This window comes from Mixophyes fleayi, chromosome 9, assembly GCF_038048845.1.
Source record: "Mixophyes fleayi isolate aMixFle1 chromosome 9, aMixFle1.hap1, whole genome shotgun sequence".
Lineage (NCBI taxonomy): Eukaryota > Metazoa > Chordata > Amphibia > Anura > Limnodynastidae > Mixophyes > Mixophyes fleayi.
In genome coordinates, this window is record NC_134410.1 from 83530947 (window position 1) to 83549254 (window position 18308).

The 18308-nt window shown below is 39.6% G+C and overlaps 1 protein-coding gene across 3 annotated transcripts in view; it reads right to left on the bottom strand.

Moving 5' to 3' along the window:
• Positions 1 to 335: 335 nt before the first annotated feature.
• GLA (galactosidase alpha) overlaps positions 336 to 18308 on the bottom strand; it is a 45150-nt gene continuing 27177 nt past the window's right edge. The window contains exon 7 of one of the 3 annotated variants that reach the window (XM_075184604.1): positions 336 to 3978. In XM_075184604.1, coding sequence (XP_075040705.1) covers positions 3721 to 3978 — 258 coding nt within the window. In that variant the 3' untranslated portion in view covers positions 336 to 3720. Of the gene's footprint in view, positions 3979 to 17764; positions 18056 to 18308 lie in introns of those variants that run through there. The other 2 variants (XR_012678910.1, XR_012678911.1) reach the window with 2 other exon arrangements.

Genomic DNA, 18308 nt, shown 5'->3' on the forward strand with positions numbered 1-18308 from the left:
AAGGTTCAATATGCCACCAAATACTCAGTTTATGTAAATGAAGGTATAGAGAGTTTGAACCTGCAGAGAGAATTTTTTCAGAGATAGTTATTAATATCTACAACCCTATATCCAATAGGGATAATCATGTTGCTAACTTTAGATAGACTAGTCCTCAGAGAACTGTAACAGTATTAAACCACCATTAGGGAAATCAAGAGGGGATCAGTGCAGCTTCTTTACAAAGTAGTTGTGTAGCTAGTTATATATGGATTTAAATAAAAACAAACAAAAACCCCCCCAAAAAAAACATAAGTGCAAAAATAGATCCTCTCAGAAGTATAAACACCACCATGTAGTTTTGTAAACATATATAAATTTATTAAAAACAAAATAATGAAAGTAAAATTACATTATACACATACAATCATAGATCAATCATAAAATAATAAAATTCACTCAAATTCAATAATGAGGACCAATGAGATTATTGTATTCAAAACAACAGGAATAGTGCACATTTAGGAAAAATTGTTCAATTCAAATAATTCTGGAGTATACTAAAGTTGTAAAGAAATATATCTGATAAATACCACAATCGTTCAGTTTGTTATCTCAGTCTATGTATCACCCAGGAGGTAGACTTCACAATCAGACTGTCTGACTCATGTGACTGTCGGCAGATCCTGGCTTTGCCAGCCAGAACCACTACACAAGTCTTAATGCCACCATCAAATGTTCATTTTCACAACAACGATCTTACCCTTTCCTGGGCTCAGCAAGATGATCTTGTTTTAGTAATATTCCAGCGGGGTTATAGCAATTACAACAATGGGCTTTCTCCTCCAAGTGTTTGAGAGCTGACATATACAGACCGCTCTCTTTTTACCTACTAATGTGGACCCCTTATGAGGAAAAGGATTCATACTAACTGAAGACTGACTGCACACATGACTACCATCGCCCGGCAGCTGTGGGAAGCATTCAGAGGTAAAATTACTGTTGGAGCATCCCCACTACTGTGAGTCATACCACAGACTGCAGTGCCCACAATACTTTGAAACCACACTAATTTGGAGTGATTTGGTTTGCCAATCGGAGGTCTGATTTATAATCATATGGTGAAGTGCACTTTTCATCTCTCAAAACCAGTAGCTACTTGGTATTATTCGAGACATATTTATTCCTGGATCCCACAGGTTGGACTCAATTTTTGTAGGAACCAAACAATTACAATATTAATTATCAGGACATTAGTAATTTATTACGATAATTAATCTATGCAGAGCATACAATTGAAATATTTTTATTTCATAATGCCACCTATGTGGTTCATATATGTGTTTGTTTTTGCACAAAATCTTTTGAGGGTTCAGAATATCAGCTGATAATATTGGACAACCACCATATAACCACTCAATCTCTGTATGTTTTTGTTTTAATTCTGGTGGCTTTTTTATTATGGTATATGTGTATTAATTTGGTCTAATAAACATTTGTTTTTAAATAGAACCATTCTGTTTTTAGTTATTTTCATTCTGGTGCATCGTTATGATGGATTATGCCATTTAATTATTCAACAGTATTTACAATTCTTTGGTTGTCAGCGCTGTATTTTTTGTTCTTTTTTGACACTGATCTTTTTCTAAGGACTGTAGTAAGGTCCTTGTATACAGCTGTGACTTCCTTAGTCATTTGTTGTACAAAGGGTTGCCCAACTCCAGCTTTCTTACATTTGCCTCAACGTTGATGGCTCCAATAATGCCTTTGCTATCTGGTAGGCTGAAATACTACTGTTTGGTATTCCATAAAAAAAAAGAAAAAAAAAAAAAAAAAGACTTCCATAGTTGAGTTGGGTCTATTTTCTGTTACTTGTTTTCAGATACTGTGTTACCTTATTTGTCAAAGTGTAAGAAATTGCCCATATAAAGTTGTGTGCTCATTTAATGGTATGGTATCTGTAATGGGTTTGCATTGCTGCACAATGGTTTTTCCGTTTTCATAATATTGACTACCACAAGCTGCCACGCTTTAAGGGTAGACTCATACTTTCAGTAAGTTGAATAGCCTTCTTGCTGCAATAAGTATATATGTAGTCAAAACCTTTTGATCATGCATCTTAACATATTTCCTCAATAGGGTATTACACAATACAATCACATGTCATTTTACCTTTACTGTAGTATTCTTTTTTGCAACTATTCCTTTTGTATCTTAAAAATAGGGCAGTTGTACTGGACATGACATGTGTGCTTAGCGTAGAGTGCTCCAGTATGTTTTGGCTGGACATATATCTTACAATGTTTCAATTGAAGAAAAATGATGTTGTTTCTAGGGTCAGTATGTGCCTAAAGGAATAATGCAATTATTTCAAAATTTAATTTAATTTCCTCCTTTCTGTTTGAATTCCTAGCTCAACCTCACAGCTGTCCAGGTGTTAGTTTCAGGGTTCTATGATGTTAGTAAATACCAGAAATTTTCAGATGCCTGGCTAGAGAGGATGCAAATACTTTTGAAAAAGTTAGTATAGGTTCTTAGCTCTAGTTTATTTTGTTGGCAGTCCATGTAGCACGTACATTGTTTATATTGCTAATATTCTATCTTCAAAACTATGCCATTTATTTTGGAGACTAGAGAAGAGGATTTGTATCACTTGTGGGGTGTTGTTAGGCTAATATGGGTTTGCTAGCCTTAGGGATCCAAGGTAAGATGGGGAGAGTTAGGTCAACTATTACAAATTTCTTCCTGTCTATGTTATGATTCCTAGTGAATTCAGGACATGGCAATAGCAGCAGAAAAACTGAGTTTATGAAATATGCAGATTCAGGTAGCAGAATAAACAGGTATACTCCAATACACAATATGAACAGGTGTGATGAATGTTAGGAATAGTCTACAGAAGCAACAGGTTCAAAGCATTAACAAACAGTTTATATGCAGGCACAAGTATATTCAGTTACCCAATTGCCAGGAGGCACGAGGCTCCAGACTAAGGAGGCAGGGATCAAGATGCCAGAGGCACAAGGCAGTCCAGGGAAGCAGACAGACTAGCTGAGTCCAGTAGCCAGGCAGAGGTCAGGGTCACAGCAAGCAAGCATAATCCAGTAATCAGACAGAGGGTCACAACAGGAGATCAGACAACAGCAAAGCATAACTGGAACAGGGATAAACAAGAGACAAGCAGCAGCCAGGTATAAACTATGAACTGCACAGAACACAGATTGAGGGAGGTACATGATGCTGTGAGACAGGTGCAGTACTAATCAGGTAAGGAGATTAACTCCTACAGGCAAGGTATAAAATTCAGGGGCAAAACAGCAGCACTTCTGGTGGAATTGAGGTACTGCAGCCACATTCAAAATACATGAAGTCTACCATTAATTCCTCACATTTGACCAATTGCCATCACCATCTATATTATAATTCTTATTTAACAAACTACAATTTTTATATGAACCTCAATATTGTAAAGTTTTCCATTATGCTTTTTAAGAATCAACATTTGTTTTTTTTTGTTTTTTTTTACAACCTATCACTTCATCTGCATTCTGTACTGAACAATGTATTACAATTAATGACGGAAGGATAAAATGGACTCTTCACAAGATTCAGCACCCCCACTCTTGACGATTTTCTTAGAAATTGCATGTTGTAATGTTACCACTTTCCAAAACGGCATTCAGACATTCCCAACAATTTTTCCTCTTCATAATCAGTTTTGGGGAGGTGAAACTTGGGTTCTTATTCCAGCTTCAGCAACACAGTGCCTGAAGGGTTTACCAGCAGAGGCAAAGAGCAAGTTGCATTAAAGTATCCATACTCATACCGTGTGGGAAGTAACTGCGTCAGATAACACTTGTTTTTACAAGCTAATCCTTTCCAGAGCAAGGATTGCGAGAGCTGGAAAAAGCGAGCACCACCTATCTCTTTACGGTTAGTCACAGACACCGCTAAAGACCTTCCAGATAGGGGTTTCTCCCACAGTTCAAAGCTATCCACCTAAAAAACAGCAGAGGTATTAATGAATATGATATACTGGTAGTACTTTAGTAAACTAATGTAAACGAGCCTCAATTGTATAGTAAAAATATAAAATCTTAACGTAAAGTAGTAAACACACTAAGAAGTAATAATATAAAAAAAAAAAAATTTCAAAAAATTAAAAATGCACAATTAAAAAAAGTCACCTGTGTCCACGCAGCAAATATTATATATTGAGACATACAATAATTCCAGAGTTTTAGAAACATGCATGTAGTGATGAAAAATGTTACAAAGTTATACCACATTTACAGATAAAAGGACAACAACAATAGATTGCAAACCAAGAAAAACCATTGTCACACTTTAGAATCTTATTTTGTAATCTACTTTCTGAAAATTGTTCCAAATGAAGAAAGTGTTAAATTAAGCTGGATTAACACACACACACACAAAATTGCTGCAGATCCGATTCCTGTAATGATTTTACCAACGACTGAAAGTCCTGATGAGCATGCACATTGATGCGTACACACCTACACAATTTACAGTCAGATCTGACATTTTCATCTCTCATAAACATCTGCTGAAACGATCAGTACTCTGTACACACTCTACAGACATCTGCTGTCAGTGCAGCAATAGGCAAACCTAATGTAAATAATGGGCTAAACCATAGCGCACACAACTTCTAGAAACAGGATATACTATCACCGCAATTCGTTGCTTTGTGTATAGTGTATGTTTGGTTAACTCCCATTACAACTGTACACAATGTACAGTTCAGGAATGTCCTGTGGATGAATGATCCTACATTCCAGAAACTACTTGAATTTGTCACCCCACTCATCCAAAGGAGGACATGCATAACTGCAGAGCAGATTGGTTGCAACCCTCTAATTTTTGCACAGCTATTTCACTGCAACCTCTGTGTCTGATCATATTTGAGACCTATAAGGCCAGCAGGCAAGTTTTACATCGACAATAAATATTATTGTGATGAATAATAAGTTCAGTTTATTTTAATAAAAAAAAAAAAATGAAAATCAGAGTATTTCTTTAACTAACCAATCTTCACATATATAAAAAAATCAAAAACCTATAAAAACACCAAATTCAAACTGTGAAAAAAAAAATTACAATCTACAAATGAAAAACTCACAAGTGTTCATAATAATAATGTTCTATATCATCTAAGGAGGAATACTCCCACTGTATTACAGCATGTTCTAGCACTGGTGCTTGTTGTATAAGTCCTAAAGGCAGGAGGGAGGGTACTGGACCCATATCTGCAGAAAAGAGACTGGTGGCTACACTCTGATTTTTGGCTACTGGAAGGCCACTGGCTGATCTCAAGTACAGCGCCGCTATTTCACTGCAAACTGTGGGTAAGTTCTACAGGGACAATATATGAAGGTTGGTGAAAGACAGATTGTAAAAAAATGTTTTATTAAAATATAAACTGAACTTAGCTTATTAACAACAACACCCCCAAAAAATATATATACTGTATAAAAAATCTAAAAAAACACAACCAAAACAAACATTTACATCTATATCTAAAACCTATAAAGAAAAGCAAAACATAAAAGCAAACCCAAATATATTTACATCTATAAATAAAACGGCATAGATGTAATTTAATCCAACTGTAAAGAACAATCTAGAAAAGGTCACAACTGTTCAGAATTATAATGTTCTATATTTTCTAAGGAGGAAGGACTTCCACTGTATAACAGCAAACTAGCACTGCTGCTTGGTGTGGAAGTCCTAAAAGTAGAAGGTGTACTGGACAATCTTTCCCACCAGGTGTAGTTGTCTTTGGGGAGGGAGAGGCAAAAAAGGAGATGGGGCAGGACAGAACAAATCTTGGGCATTGCCGGGAGGGGGGGTGGATGGAACTCTGTCAAGCCAGTGTACTGCGCAATTTCCACGTGCCCTATAAAGCAGGTTCATAATTATCCGTTCTGCCTCTACCCAGTTGTCAACTTCCAAACGTCTAATTGTTTTTGGATATTGCCGCACTCATCAAATCACACTCGTCATCCTCTTTTTCCATCAGTTTGCTTGCAGAGTCTAAACAATGGAAAAGAGACAGGTTGCGCTCTACTCTTTTTAAGAGCAAGAGCAGCTTCACTAAAGGGGGGATATTCCTACCCTATTAAGAATAATGAAATTATATAGTGATAGCGCTCAATTGTCCTATTGAGATTGGGTATTTGTAGAGAGGATAAAGTAATAGTCCTAATATTCTATGCCACCAAGGTAATTGTACTAATGTTCTATGGTAGATCAAGGGGTGGATAACTAGGATAGAGAAATAACATTCAATAAAGTTGCAACAAAATGAACATAAAGTATTAATGAGAAAATCTGGTCATTGCTCTGTTGTTATGGAGTGGAATCAGGGGATACAAACCTGGGATAATAAAATAGCATCCATTTAATTGCACATACTACAAAGTGGATAAAATTACAGAAAAATAAAAAACACAGTGAAAGAGGCGACAATGTTGTCACTATCCAGATAAAAACCCCAAAAATCACAACATAAAATAAAGGTTCAAATGTCCAATATTACAACATGAATAAGTCCAATTGATGCTGAACTGATATTGGGCCGGGAAAACCTCTAAGAAACAAGAAAAGAAAAAGCCTATATGGTAGGTCCGATTTGTAACAGTCTTTGACCAACCTTATTAACCTGAATGTCCGCAAATGGATAGGAGAGTCCAGTAGTGTCCCTTTAGATGTGTCCTGTTTGATGAAAGCATGGGTATCCGTGTATAAACACCAGCGCTTCAAGCAGTAATCTACAAGCAGCGGTGGAGTGGTAGACGGCGTGCGTTCCACAGTGGAATGCACGGCACTTCCGGTGTGACGTCACTAAGAGGGTGTGACCCAACGCGTTTCATTCGCTTAGCGAATTACCTCAGGGGAGCATCATCGTTGTTGTGGAAACATGCTTTTATAGTTGTAATCATTAATTGCACAGGATTGGTAATTTTGATAAATCTGGTCTTGATATTAAAGACTGGTCATTAGTATTTATAGCTTTGGTAGATATGTAGCATAAATGATAAATTGATAATCGATTGGAGATGAATGATACAATGCATATACAAAAAAGAGGGGGGGACATAACGATGGAACTACATTATGCCCATTGAAATGTTATACTATAAACAATCAATAATATAAATAAAACAAACTCAGATCAAACAGGCAGAATATAACTCTTGATTATCAATACATATGTCTATGACAGGTATATTACTGGGTTGTTATACACAGATAAATCACAATACAACCAGCCACAATCTGGCTCTTATTCATAATTACACAATATGTAAGAATTAATTTACCGATAGCATCCAGATGAGAGAGGGGATCATATGATATGATTGATGATTTACCATATATATCAGAAATAAAAAGGGGGTTTGTGTAACATAATCAAAACATTGAAAGGAGACTAGTCAACGGGTCCAATCCTCACCAGTACACCCCAATCGGGATATTTCTCAAACATGTTTTTCTACTAAACCAGATTGTCACACGCCGGTCCCATAGCTAGGTGCCTGCGCTGTGACTTTCCCTTTAAGAACCATGATTCTGCTTACTTCTGCCTCAGAGACATTACATTCACAGGTGTTCCTGGCTACTGTGATCTGGACCTCCTCCTGAACCTCATTGGTCCTGGAGCACTATACTAACCTCCCAAGGTTATGGGGGCATTGCCTGTTCTTCATGTTACTCTGGTTGCACTTGGATCTGGCTGTATACCTCTCCTTCCGTGTGTCCGTTACCTGCTCGCTGGACTGAACTCCTCACTGCTGTTCACCTGCAAGCTGAAATTCCTCTCTGCTGTTCATCTGCAAGCTGAAGTTCCTCTCTGCTGTTCATCTGCAAGATGAAAGTCCTCTCTGCCGTTCATCTGCACGCCGACTACTTCGTGAGTTGTTTGCCATTATCAAGTTACCTGTCACCTGTAGTTCCACGTCTGGCACGGCTTATCATCACTCTGCTGTTTACCTGTTTGCTGGACTGTTATTGTGAACTGCTTATTGTGCCAGTGGCTATTTCTTCAGCTCAAGTTACGTGTTTCTGTTCAGCTGCTTCATACTACAGTGAACTCACCTTGCACCTGAGACTGGAACACCTGTTACCTGTAGTCCAAGTCCTTGGATGTTGTTTAACGCTTACTACTCTGCTAGATAAGAATCACTGTGATACCAGTAACCACCTGCTAGTTAATTCATCTCTATTCTCGGATCAGCCAAGTCTATATATTACTCTGTTCGGACTTTAGCTGTACCAGTGATTCACCTTCATCTGCTGTGTGTTTACCTATTGGATTCAAGTGTTCTTATTCATCACCTCTGCGTTGAACTGTTGTATTGCTCATCTCATGCTGTTGTCAAGGGTTACCAACTATGAAGTAGCATATGTGATTTGTTTCTGCAATCTGACCAACTGCCGTCTGTTCAGCTCTGCCGATATATATATTTATTTTTCCTGTTGTACCATCAGTCAAAATACTTTACAGCACTACTATTATCTCGTTATTATTCTCAGTGACGCTTATGAGCCATGAACTTTTAAACCTGTGTATAGCATTACTCTGCATATCGTGTTCCACCATCCTCTACTAATACTATCAATAGTAGAGGCAAGTGATCCACTAAAATTATTCAGAGCCGTGACACAGATATTCCCAAGCGGTCTCCCATCTTGGTACTAATCTGGCAACACTCTGCTTGGCTTCCAAGATCAGCAGAGGTTGGGCATGACCAGGGTGTTATGGTAGTAGTAAACATGGAGATATCACATAAGGGGGATTGGTGTGTCATAGACCCAATGATGACAGTTGCCTGACAGTAGCATAAGTTTAAGCAGAAATCTCTAATGAGTGGTAAAAGTAGAGGCCAGTGCTCATGATCCTATCATACTGAGAGATCGAATTCTGCATTCAGTCCTCGTGGTATAAGGGTATTTAGGAGGAAAATCATCCTAGATTTCTCTCCATTAATCAATTTATTGTTATTGCCTCCTCTCTGTTAGGAACTCCCAAGTCAGTACAGTGAAACTCGGAGACTACTCTGAAGGCCCGGTGTTCGCTGGAGCCCCTAGTGGTGGGGACAGACTGGGCTGCGGGCCGACAGAGGGTCGAGTAACGTATACTGGCTTAAAGGAGTACCCAGGAGTGGAGTGATTGGCGGGCTGCAGTTAAGCAGAATCCTAGGTCAAAGGGTCACAGGCACAGATGCAAAATCCAGAGACAAGCGAAGGGTCAGACACACAGGCAGAGAAGCAAAATCCGAAATCCAGGCAAAAGGTCGAGGTCAGAAGAGAAGGGTCACAGGTCCAAGAACAAGCAGGGGTCAAAACACGGGTAGTCAAATCCAAGGTAGCAAGAACCAAACGGATAGCACAAGCAGGCAGCAGGACTGAGGACAGAACGCTATAATCGGCAATGAGGTAGCAGACCTCATTGCCTTAAATGTACAGGTGAGCCAATCAGAGCCTCGCTCTGCAACTACTCCCAGGAGCTGACTAATAAAATAATTACAGCCTAATAGCCAGCAGGCTATTAGGTCCTTCTGCGCACGCGCCCGGCTGTCCCCTGTTGCCGGGACGCGGCGCTACACTGCTGGGCGTCCGGCCGTTGCCGAGAGTTGAAGGGAAGTGACGTCCCGGTCGTCATGGTGATGGCCGGGACGCTGGGGCAGGCAGGAAGCGAGCCGCGGCGGCTGTGAGTACCGCCGCGGCTCGTGACACTCTCCAATTAATCTGTACACGTTTGATGTCCACAAAACTTAAACCTTTGGAGTCACAATTATATTCAAGTTTGAAATGGTGAGAAAGATGGTGTTTTTCAAAACCATTCTTAATGTTTCTAATGTGTTCCCCTATCCTGGTTTTCAATGGTCTAATTGTTCGGCCCACATACTGTTTGGAACACGGACATTGTAATAAGTATATCACGTTCTTGGTATCACAAGTGATAAAGTCCTTGATATGGAAACTGGTCTTGATATATGTAGAACAAAATATTGAAGTACTATTAGTGGACCCATAGTTTAGGAGTTCACAGTTACTGCATCTACCACAATGATAGAAACCAGGGTTATGGCTCGTGGTACTCACCCAATCGTTCCTAAGAATATTGTTTGTGATGTGGTTCCTGACAAGAGTTCGCTTTAAAGCGGGAGCTTTCCTGAACACAACTTTAGGGTATATGGGTAGTAGTGGTCCTACTATGTCATCTTGCCGTAGGATATGCCAATGTTTTTTGATTATATATTTTAACTGTTGTGCTCCACTTAAATAGTCTGATATAAAATATATCTGATCTTGATCTTTGGCTATTGCGGGAGTATCTGCAAACCTGTATTGTAGTAATTTTCTGCGTTCTGTGTGTTACACTTACCTGTCCCCGTTCCAGCGCCGTAATCTCCGCTACTTCCGGGTCTTGGCAGCACTGTCACATGACCCTGCAGGCGGGGAATTCAAAGCTGCACTACAAAAAAACCTGCTCTGATGCCTGGACAGCGTCAGAGCAACTTCTTCCTGTTCCTGACTAGCGATTCCTGTGATCTCCAGTGTACCTTGCTGACCTTCCAGATTCTGCTCCAGTGTACAAGACCCATGTTTGTTTGACCACGTTACCTCTGCTCCAGTGTACCAGACCCAGGCTTGTTGTACCACGTATATATCTATATCCAGTGCACCAGACCTTGGCTATCCTGACCACAGAGTGGTTCCTATTTACCTTTCAGTTCCAGTGAGACCGCAAGCTATATCCCGCATCCTTACCTCTAGAGGCAGACCAGTGGACCGCAACCTGCGTTCCTCCGCAGCAAAGCCCATCCCGCCTTGTGGCGGTTCTTTGTGAACTCCAGGGGGTTCGTAATACTCCGCACCACCGACCGGCCAGCGCTGATCTAGAGTAAGGCAAGTACTCCATATTTATTACTTATATTACGGCACATTACACAAGTGTTACAGTTTTCTCTGACCACAATATGGATACTTCGGGAGACCCTTCTCCTAGGGATTTGTTCCAACACTTGTTAGGAAGGGTAGAAAAGCAGGAAGCTTAAATTTTTACAAGGACTGTCAGCTCGAATGGATACCTTGAAGACAACCTTAGTAGCGTCAGGGACGGCCTCAGCTCCTCTACAGGCTCCTACTGTCGCCCCTTTATCAACAGGTGCAGATTCATCTCTACGTATTCCTAACCCACCTAAGTTTGATGGGGACCTTAAGTTATGTAGGGGATTTTTGAATCAATGTGCTATACAATTTGAGCTCCTTCCCAGAAATTTTCCGTATGAAAAGGCTAAAGTAGCATATATCATATCCCTCTTGTCTGGTCAGGCCCTAGCCTGGGCATCCCCGCTCTTGGAGAGAGATGATCCCTTACTACATAATTACTCCAATTTCCTTTCTACCTTTAAGAAGGTTTTTGATGAGCCCTGTCTGGTCGCCAATGCAACTACCAGTATCCTTCGTCTCCGGGAAGGAAGCCTTTCTGTAGATCAATATGCTGTACAGTTTAGGACAATGGCCTCACAGCTCCGATGGAATAACGATGCCTTAACAGCTGCCTTTTGGCAAGGTCTTACAGACCAAATTAAGGATGAATTAATCTCCCAGGAACTCCCTACCTCTTTGGATGATTTAAATTTCCTTATGCATAAAGATTGACCTTTGCTTCAAGGAGTGATCTCTGGAGAGGGAACATCCTGTCGTGGCCCTTTTCGTCTTGTTCCCAGTTTTCAGACCCCTGTTGAACCTCTGGAGGAACCCATGCAGCTCGGAAGAACCCGCCTTTCTGCTGGGGAGAGAGAGAGAAGGTTCAGGAATAAATTGTGCTTGTACTGTGGTGAGGGGGGTCATCTTTTGGGTACCTGTCCTAAGCGCCCGGGAAACGACAGAAGCTAACGTTTAGTAGGGAGGTTTCGTTAGGTCCCTCTTTTCACATCTTCTCTTCTTCCAACAGTAAAGATTGTCTTATTATTCCCTGTGAAATAGTGGTAGGTACCAAGGTCCACCCTGTTTCTGCACTACTGGATTCCGGGGCAGCAAGCAATTTTATTTCTACGGCTACCATCTCTCAATTAGGTATTTCTACCCAGTCCCTAGAGGGACCCATCTCCCTCACCGCCATTGATGGAGGCACTATTTCTGGAGGACACATTCTGTTTAGAATCATACCTTTAAGCTTCAGAGTGGGAGCACTACATGATGAGACCATCTCTTTTTTAGAAATTCCTAAGGCCATTAACTCATTGATCCTGGGCCTGCCATGGCTTCGTCTTCACTCTCCTGGGAAAGACTGGCTTTCTACTAAGATTCTTTCTTGCACAGTAGTTTGACTAAAATAACCCCTATTTTTTCCAAAATTAATGCTCAACTGGGCAATCCTCAATTATTGCCAATTCAATACCAAAGTTTTTCAGATGTCTTCTGTGAACAGGATGCCACTAAGCTTCCACAGCTGAGACTGTGCCATTAATCTCCAACCTGGTAAATCCATTCCCCCGTTGACATATTTTCCCCTTATCCGTTTCTGAGACGAACGCAGTATCTGAATATATTCAAGAAAATCTCAAGAGAGGATTCATACGAAAATCATCATCCCTAGCAGGGGCAGGTCTCTTCTTTGTAAAAAAGAAGGATGGGGGCCTTCGCCCTTGTATTGATTACCGTGCCATCAATTCTATCACGGTGAAGAACAGATATTCCCTACCTTTGATCTCTGAGCTCTTTAACCAAATAAAGGGGGCCTCCCAGGCTTGCTGACCACGTCTATATCTCCGCTCCGGTGTACCAGACCCAGGCTTGTTGTACCACGCATATATCTATATCCAGTGTACCAGACTTCGGCTATCCTGACCATGGAGTGGTTCCTATTTACCTTCCAGGTCCAGTGAGACCGCAAGCTATCTCCCGCATCCTTACCTCTTGAGGCAGACCAGTGGACTGCGACCTGTGTTCCTCCGCAGCAAAGCCCATCCCGCCTTGCGGCGGGTCTTGGTGAACACCAGGGGGTTCGTTAGACTCCGCACCACCGGCCGGCACTGATTGAGAGTAAGGCAAGTACTCCATATTTATTACCTATATTACTGCATGTTACACAAATGTTAGTGTTTTTCAATTGATCAAATGCATCAAGGACTAGGTAAGTGTCAAATATTTTATCCTGAAATTCTGATACCATTTGTGTACCTTGTTCTATATAGTCCTTCAGATGTAAACAACTGCATCGGATCCTTGTGAATTGACTAAATGAAATACTTTTCAAACACTTGCAATGATGGTGGCTATCTGACAGAATATAACTATTCACATCAACCGGTTTTTTGTATGTTTTGGTGGCAAGTGTATGGTCCGAGATCTAAATTTCTAGATCTAGAAAACCTGGCTATACTTCGCTGTAAATTGTAGTCCATAATTGTTCGTATTTATGTGTATTTATGTGAGATAGAAACTGAAGTAAAGAAGTTTCAGGTCCATCCCAAATGATAAAGACATCATCTATAAATCTTTTTCAGAGCACCAGATTTGCTGCCCAGCTATTGTTTGACCAAATTGTTTGGTTTTTCCAGAAACTCATGAACCAAGTTTGAGTGGTATGAAAAAAAACTGATGGTGTAGAATATAGAGTATTCTCTTTAATAGGTGATGGTGGTGGAGGGATTTTGATAGATGGAATATCTACATTTGTTGTTTGGTGTTTATGAGGTGTTTTCCGTTGCCAACCCATTTCGAATCTTTTTCGAATCCAGTTTCTTTCAAACCACCCAAACTTGGTTCATTACCCTCAATTAGGAATCTGGAATCCATTACTTCACATGCCACTGATCCGATCTCCCAAATAGGGCATTTTTTGGGGCTAGGCCCTAAATTCATGAACCTAGACATAAGACCAAATCAGTTGAATCCCACAAAAAGAAATCTAGACACCTCAGAAGAGGAAGCCAAAAAACCAAAACCCATACCATAGACAACCCTTCTTCCACAAAATCTACAGGCATTTTTAATCTAAGCACACACATATATCATCATCAGCACAAACCAGTGTAATTACAAAAGGATTAAAATATGCTCCCACAAAATCAATTAATAAATTCAATACTTATTTAGATGTCCAATGCTTTGTGAGGAAACTCACTCTCAAAAAATTCTTTACTAAAACACCATTGGAACGTACCATCAGAATAGAATAGGACATATATAAACATACAAACTTAAAACCTGAGTCACACTTCTACCCACGACAGGTCAAAGGAAGCTTAATAGACAGTTTTGAAACTCTAGTCCTTGATGACATTGGTAAAATCAAGCAACACAAACAGAATGCTGTTCATTTCAGCTGATGTCAAATTGACGCATTAAAAGAGTTACAGAACATTAAAGAGATTACAATTAAACCAGCAGATAAGGGTGGGGGGATTTTTATTCTTAATACGATCGAATACAATGCAGAGATGTACAGATTTTTATCAGATACATCCACCTATGAACGTCTTAAAACCAACCCAACCACCGACTACTCTGAACAACTGAAATCCATTCTAACCGAAGGGAGGGATCTGGGTATCCTAACCCTCAACGAATTCAATTACATACATAATTCTCATCCAATCATTCCTGTTATTTACTATTTACCAAAAATTCATAAAAACCCTACCAATCCTCCAGGCAGACCAATAATCTCAGGAATCGGATCTATAACCGCTAATCTTTCTCACTATCTGGACATCTATCTGCAGCCCTATGTAAAACAACAAAAAGCATACCTCAAGGACACCACACATATCTTACAGATACTAGAAGACACAGTATGGCACAACAATTACTGGTTGGTCACATGCGATGTGACGTCCTTATATACAGTCATCAAGCACGAACTAGGCATCATCAGCACAAAATATTTCCTCGATCAGGACCCTAATTTAAATAGTAGACAGATAGAATTCATTCTTACAAATTAAGAATTCATCCTTAAGCATAATTACTTTTGGTTTGATGATGCATTATATATACAACTTCAAGGTACAGCCATGGGCACCAAATTTGCCCCAGCTATGCAAATCTATATATGGAGTTTCTGGAAAAACCAAACAATTTGGTCAAACAATAGCTGGGCGGAAAATCTGGTGCTCTAGAAAAGATTTATAGATGACATCTTTATCATTTGGGATGGTCCTGAAACTTCACATAAATACGAGCAATTATGGACTACAATTTACAGCGAAGTATAGCCAGGATTCTGTAGAAATTCTAGATCTAGAAATTTTCATCTTGGACCATACACTTGCCACCAAAACATACAAAAAGCCGGTTAATGTGAATAGTTATATTCTGTCTGATAGCCACCATCATCCCCTGTGGTTAAAAAGTATTCCGTTTAGTCAATTCACGGGGATCAGACGCAATTGTACACATCTGAAGGACTATATAGAACAAGGTACACAAATGGTATCAGAATTTCAGGATAAAAAATATGACACTCACCTAGTCCTTGACGCATTTGATTAATTGAAACATACAGAACGCAGCAAGTTACTACAATACAGATCCGCAGATACTCCCGCAATAGCAAAGATCAAGATCAGATATATTTTATATCAGACTATTTAAGTGGAGCACAACAGTTAAAACATATAATCAAAAAACATTGGCATATCCTATGGCAAGATGACATAGTAGGACCACTACTACCCATATACCCTAAAGTTGTGTTCAGGAAAGCTCCCGATTTAAAGCAAACTCTTGTCAGGAACCACATTACAAACAATATTCCTAGAAACGATTGGGTGAGTACCACGAGCCATAACCTTGGCTTCTATCATTGTTAAAGATGCAGTAACTGTAAATTCTTAAACTATAGGTCTACTAACAGTACTTCAATATTTCGTTCCACATATATGAAGACCAGTTTCCATATCAAGGACTTTATCACTTGTGATACCAAGAATGTGATATACTTATTACAATGTCCGTGTTCCAAACAGTATGTGGGCCGAACAATTAGACCATTGAAAACCAGGATAGGGGGAACACATTAGAAACATTAAGAATGGTTTTGAAAAACACCATCTTTCTCACCATTTCAAACTTGAATATAATTGTGACTCCAAAAGGTTTAAGTTTTGTGGACATCAAACGTGTACAGATTAATTGGAGAGGAGGCAATAACAATAAATTGATTAATAGAGAGGAATCTAGGATGATTTTCCTCCTAAATACCCTTATACCACGAGGACTGAATGCAGAATTCGATCTCTCAGTATGATAGGATCATGAGCACTGGCCTCTACTTTTACCACTCATTAGAGATTTCTGCTTAAACTTATGCAACTGTCAGGCGACTGTCATCATTGGGTCTATGATACACCAATCCCCCTTAGGTGATATCTCCATGTTTACTACTACCATAACACCCTGGTCATGCCCAACCTCTGCTGATCTTGGAAGCCAAGCAGAGTGTTGCCAGATTAGTACCAAGATGGGAGACTGCTAGGGAATATCTGGTTTAGTAGAAAAACATGATTGAGAAATATTATCCTGATTGGGGTGTACTGGCGAGGATTGGACCCATTGACTAGTCTCATTTCAATGTTTTGATTATGTTACACAAACCCCCTTTTTATTTCTGATATATATGGTAAATCATCAATCATATCATATGATCGCCTCTCTCATCTGGATGCTATCAGTAAATTAATTCTTACATATTGTGTAATTATGAATAAGAGCCAGATTGTGGCTGGTTGTATTGTGATTTATCTGCGTATAACATCCAGTAAGATACCTGTCATAGACATATATATTGATAATCAAGAGTTATATTCTGCCTGTTTGATCCGAGTTTGATTTATTTATATTGTTGATTGTTTAAAGTATTACATCTCAATGGGCATAATGTAGTTCCATCGTTATGTCCCCCCCCCTCTTTTTTGTATATGCATTGTATCATTCATCTCCAATCGATTATCAATTTAATTTTTATGCTCCATATTTACCAAAGCTATAAATACTAATGACCAGTCTTTAATATCAAGACCAGATTTATCATAATTACCAATCCTGTGCAATTAATGATTACAACTATAAAAGCATGTTTCCAAAACAACGATGATGTTCCCCTGAGGAAATTCGCTAAGCGAATAAAACGTGTTGGGCCACACCCTCTTTGTGACGTCACACCAGAAGTGCTGTGGAACGCACGCCGTCGACCACTCGCCGTTTACCACTCCACCGCTGCTTGTGGATTACCGCTACAAGCGTTTGAAGCGCGGGTGTTTATACACGGATACCCATGCTTTCATCAAACAGGACACATCTAAAGGGACACTACTGGACTCTCCTATCCATTTGCAGACATTCAGGTTAATAAGGTTGGTCAAAGACTGTTACAAATCGGACCTACCATATAGGCTTTTTCTTTTTTTGAGGTTTTCCAGGGCCAATATCAGTTCAGCATCAATTGGACTTATTCATGTTGTGATATTGGACATTTGACCCTTGATTTTATGGGTTTTTAACTGGATAGTGACACCATTGTCACCTTTTTCACTGTTTTTTATTTTTCTGTAATTTTAACCACTTTGTGGTATGTGCAATTAAATGGATGCTATTTTATTATCCCAGGTTTGTATCCCCTGATTCCACTCCATAACAACAGAGCAATGACCAGATTTTCTCATTAATACTTTATGTTCATTTTGTTGCAACTTTTTTGGATGTTATTTCTCTATCCTAGCTATCCACCCCTTGATCTACCATAGAACATTAGTACAATTACCTTGGTGGCATAGATTAGGACTATTACTTTATCCTCTCTACAAATACCCAATCTCAATAGGACAAATGAGCGCCATCAGTATATAATTTAATTATGCTTGCAGAGTCTAGTATAATGCGACTCATGACCTTGGTGTTTTCCTGCTCCAGTGTCCTTTTTTATCCCACTCCTGCCAGGTTGTTGCCCTTGTGGCTGGGTGGACTCTGCAGTCTGCTCGGTGGGAGCCGGCATCTCCACCATATCACAAAACCCCTCCTCAATGAAGACAGATGGCTGTGTAATAAAAATACAAATATTTAGCATGATAACAATATATACATGTGCCGATATAAAATTAGAACAATTTTTTTTTGTTTTCATAGACTGTTAATGAATGCCAAGTTATTGCAGAAGAATTGGACAATTTGCAGAATTTCCCAAACTGTGGCAGTGCCATAGATGGCAAACATGTCAAAATTATGCCATCCTCTAAGTGTGATTGCTATTGCTACAGTTACAAAGGATTCTTCAGTAAAAATGGCAAAGA